Source organism: Nuphar pumila, chromosome 1 (genome assembly GCF_984573655.1).
Source record: "Nuphar pumila chromosome 1, dmNupPumi1.hap1.1, whole genome shotgun sequence".
Classification (NCBI taxonomy): domain Eukaryota; kingdom Viridiplantae; phylum Streptophyta; class Magnoliopsida; order Nymphaeales; family Nymphaeaceae; genus Nuphar; species Nuphar pumila.
The window spans coordinates 174,773,817-174,775,943 of NC_143249.1; the positions used below are offsets into that span (position 1 = coordinate 174,773,817).

Consider the following 2,127-nt stretch of genomic DNA (forward strand, 5'->3'; position numbering starts at 1 on the left):
AAACCCATGAGCATTGTCCCTTGCCAACCGGAGTTGGTTTCCTATTGGCTTCGACCTTGTGACAAATGATGCACCCCTGAGTATCGAACTTGCAACATGCTTCAACTCGAATGCCTTAAACCGACTCACCTAGCCAGATATTCGGAGACCTTGTGGAACTATTAATATTTATAACTGATAATAAATGAAAGAGCAAAAGATGCACTTTGGCAGCCAATAGTGATTTTATTCATCTTTCTTGATGTTTGTTTCTTGATGACCAAACAATTGGATTTTTTAGATTAGAACCACTTCTGTTTCGCCGACTATTTCGGATTTTATCATCGGTATTTTTCAGAACTATCCCCTCGATTATTCCTGGGCTGTGGATAATCAGTGAAACAATTCGAAATAATTGATTGATGTGATCATATTACATGAATTAAAACTCTGCAAAATGCAGTTGTATAATGTACAAGGAGCACACGGTATAACATATGCTTTAAGAAATGGATAATATGTATCAAATATCTGGAAGGGATGTAAGTATCCCGCACCAATATTGTGACATGTACTAAAAAATAAAATATTGTGATTGTAAATTGAGAGGAGACCCTTTTCATTGTACACTTAGATATCCTTTGTTCTTTCCATTTAGAGAGGGAGGGTTGCGTATGAAACGTGCTCCTCCATGGTCCTCGAAGGTGAAGCCATTGGCAAAATTTTTGACCGAGGAATGAGAAGGGTATCGTTAACAAAGATGGCTTTTCTATAAACAACTGTGAGTAGGATCAAGCCCATAGTCATAGCTAGTGAAATCATAGATATGGTCCTTCTAAGCAAATGAGCTAAGCCAGTGTGCACTTCCGCTGCATACTCAGCTGATGACAGTGCAAGCATTGTTACCGGGAACACATACGCCCACCATGTGGCACTGAACCTCTTCATTGCTTTCATGAAAAGAATAGGCCTAACAACCTACAATGCCAAAAATAATTATGTGGTGATTAGCATGAAAATGGAAATTTATAATTAATTAAGAATAAAAGAGTTTGTAAAAGTACATGATCAGTAAGTGAACTTACTAGCAAGGTGAAGAGGAAGAGGGAGAGGAAGTGCAACATCTTGCAGCCAGAGTCGAAGCGGCCCGAGACCGACTCCCACGCAACGCATGCCATGCTAGGGGCGGCGATTGACAGGAAGGTCACCGGCCTTAGCTGTGCTGGGAACGAGGCATTGCAAGGAAGGCGCTGATACAGTGTAATAAACACCACAACGTAGTGTATGATGCCTATGGAAAACATGAACAAGCTGAGTTCCAGCCAAGCGAGCTGAGCCGCGGTCTGGGCTGCGATGAAGTTGCCGATTAAGGACAGATGAGTCGAAGGGTTGGCCACAGTGGACAAGAAACGCTTGCCCTTAGTGAACCACTGGCCGTAGATCTTAAGTTGTAGCAACAATATCGGCACAGTGAACAGGCACCAAAAGACCCTGGAAATGGTGGAATTGAAATGTCCCCAGTTAAAGAACCTTAGCCCCTCCCAAGTGTGACCCTTCCAACGGTCATATCTGGAGGGCAGGACGCATTGTAGGAGCAAAATGGCAGCAATCCATGGTGCAAAGAGGTAGTTGACCCTCCAGCGGTTCAAATACTCAGCCTTGACAATGTTGAAGTAGAAGATGGATTTGAAGAGGTAGGCAAGGCAAGAGGAAGACAGAACCAGGGCTGCCAAAAGCCAGAAGGTCTTCTCTATGATAGAGTTGAAGATGGGTGGCCATGGATCAGAGAATGACCCCGAGCTCAGCGTCCTCCAGAGGACAGCCTGGCTGGCGAGGGCCATGGAGACGCGGAAGAAGTCTGCATGGAACCGTGCCAAGAAGGGAGATAGAGGCTCGTCGTCGTGCTTCCTGGCCATTATTGTTGGTCTTTCCTTTGAAGGGCAAGGGGGATAGAGAGGTCGACTGTATATATATATATATATCATAAATTGAATAGTAGGATGAAAATTTCTGGTAGCTTTCCAAGTCAAATCAGGTTGGCCAAGGCCCGAGGACCAGTGTTCACTTGTCGCAGCATCTCTCTCTCTCTCTCTCTCTCTCTCTCTCTCTCTCCTAGTTTTTCAGATTCTAGAGGTTGGTAGTTGATAT

At 44.1% G+C, this 2,127-nt stretch overlaps 1 protein-coding gene across 1 annotated transcript; it reads right to left on the minus strand.

Moving 5' to 3' along the window:
• Positions 1 to 402: 402 nt before the first annotated feature.
• LOC149851329 (S-type anion channel SLAH4-like) lies at positions 403 to 1,921 on the minus strand. The gene is made up of 2 exons (XM_090014706.1): positions 1,065 to 1,921; positions 403 to 957 (listed from the first exon to the last, which is right to left on the minus strand). The coding sequence occupies exons 1-2, from the start codon at positions 1,893 to 1,895 to the stop codon at positions 634 to 636; spliced, it is 1,155 nt and encodes a 384-aa protein (XP_089870832.1). The 5' UTR covers positions 1,896 to 1,921; the 3' UTR covers positions 403 to 633.
• Between the last annotated feature and the right edge of the window lie 206 nt (positions 1,922 to 2,127).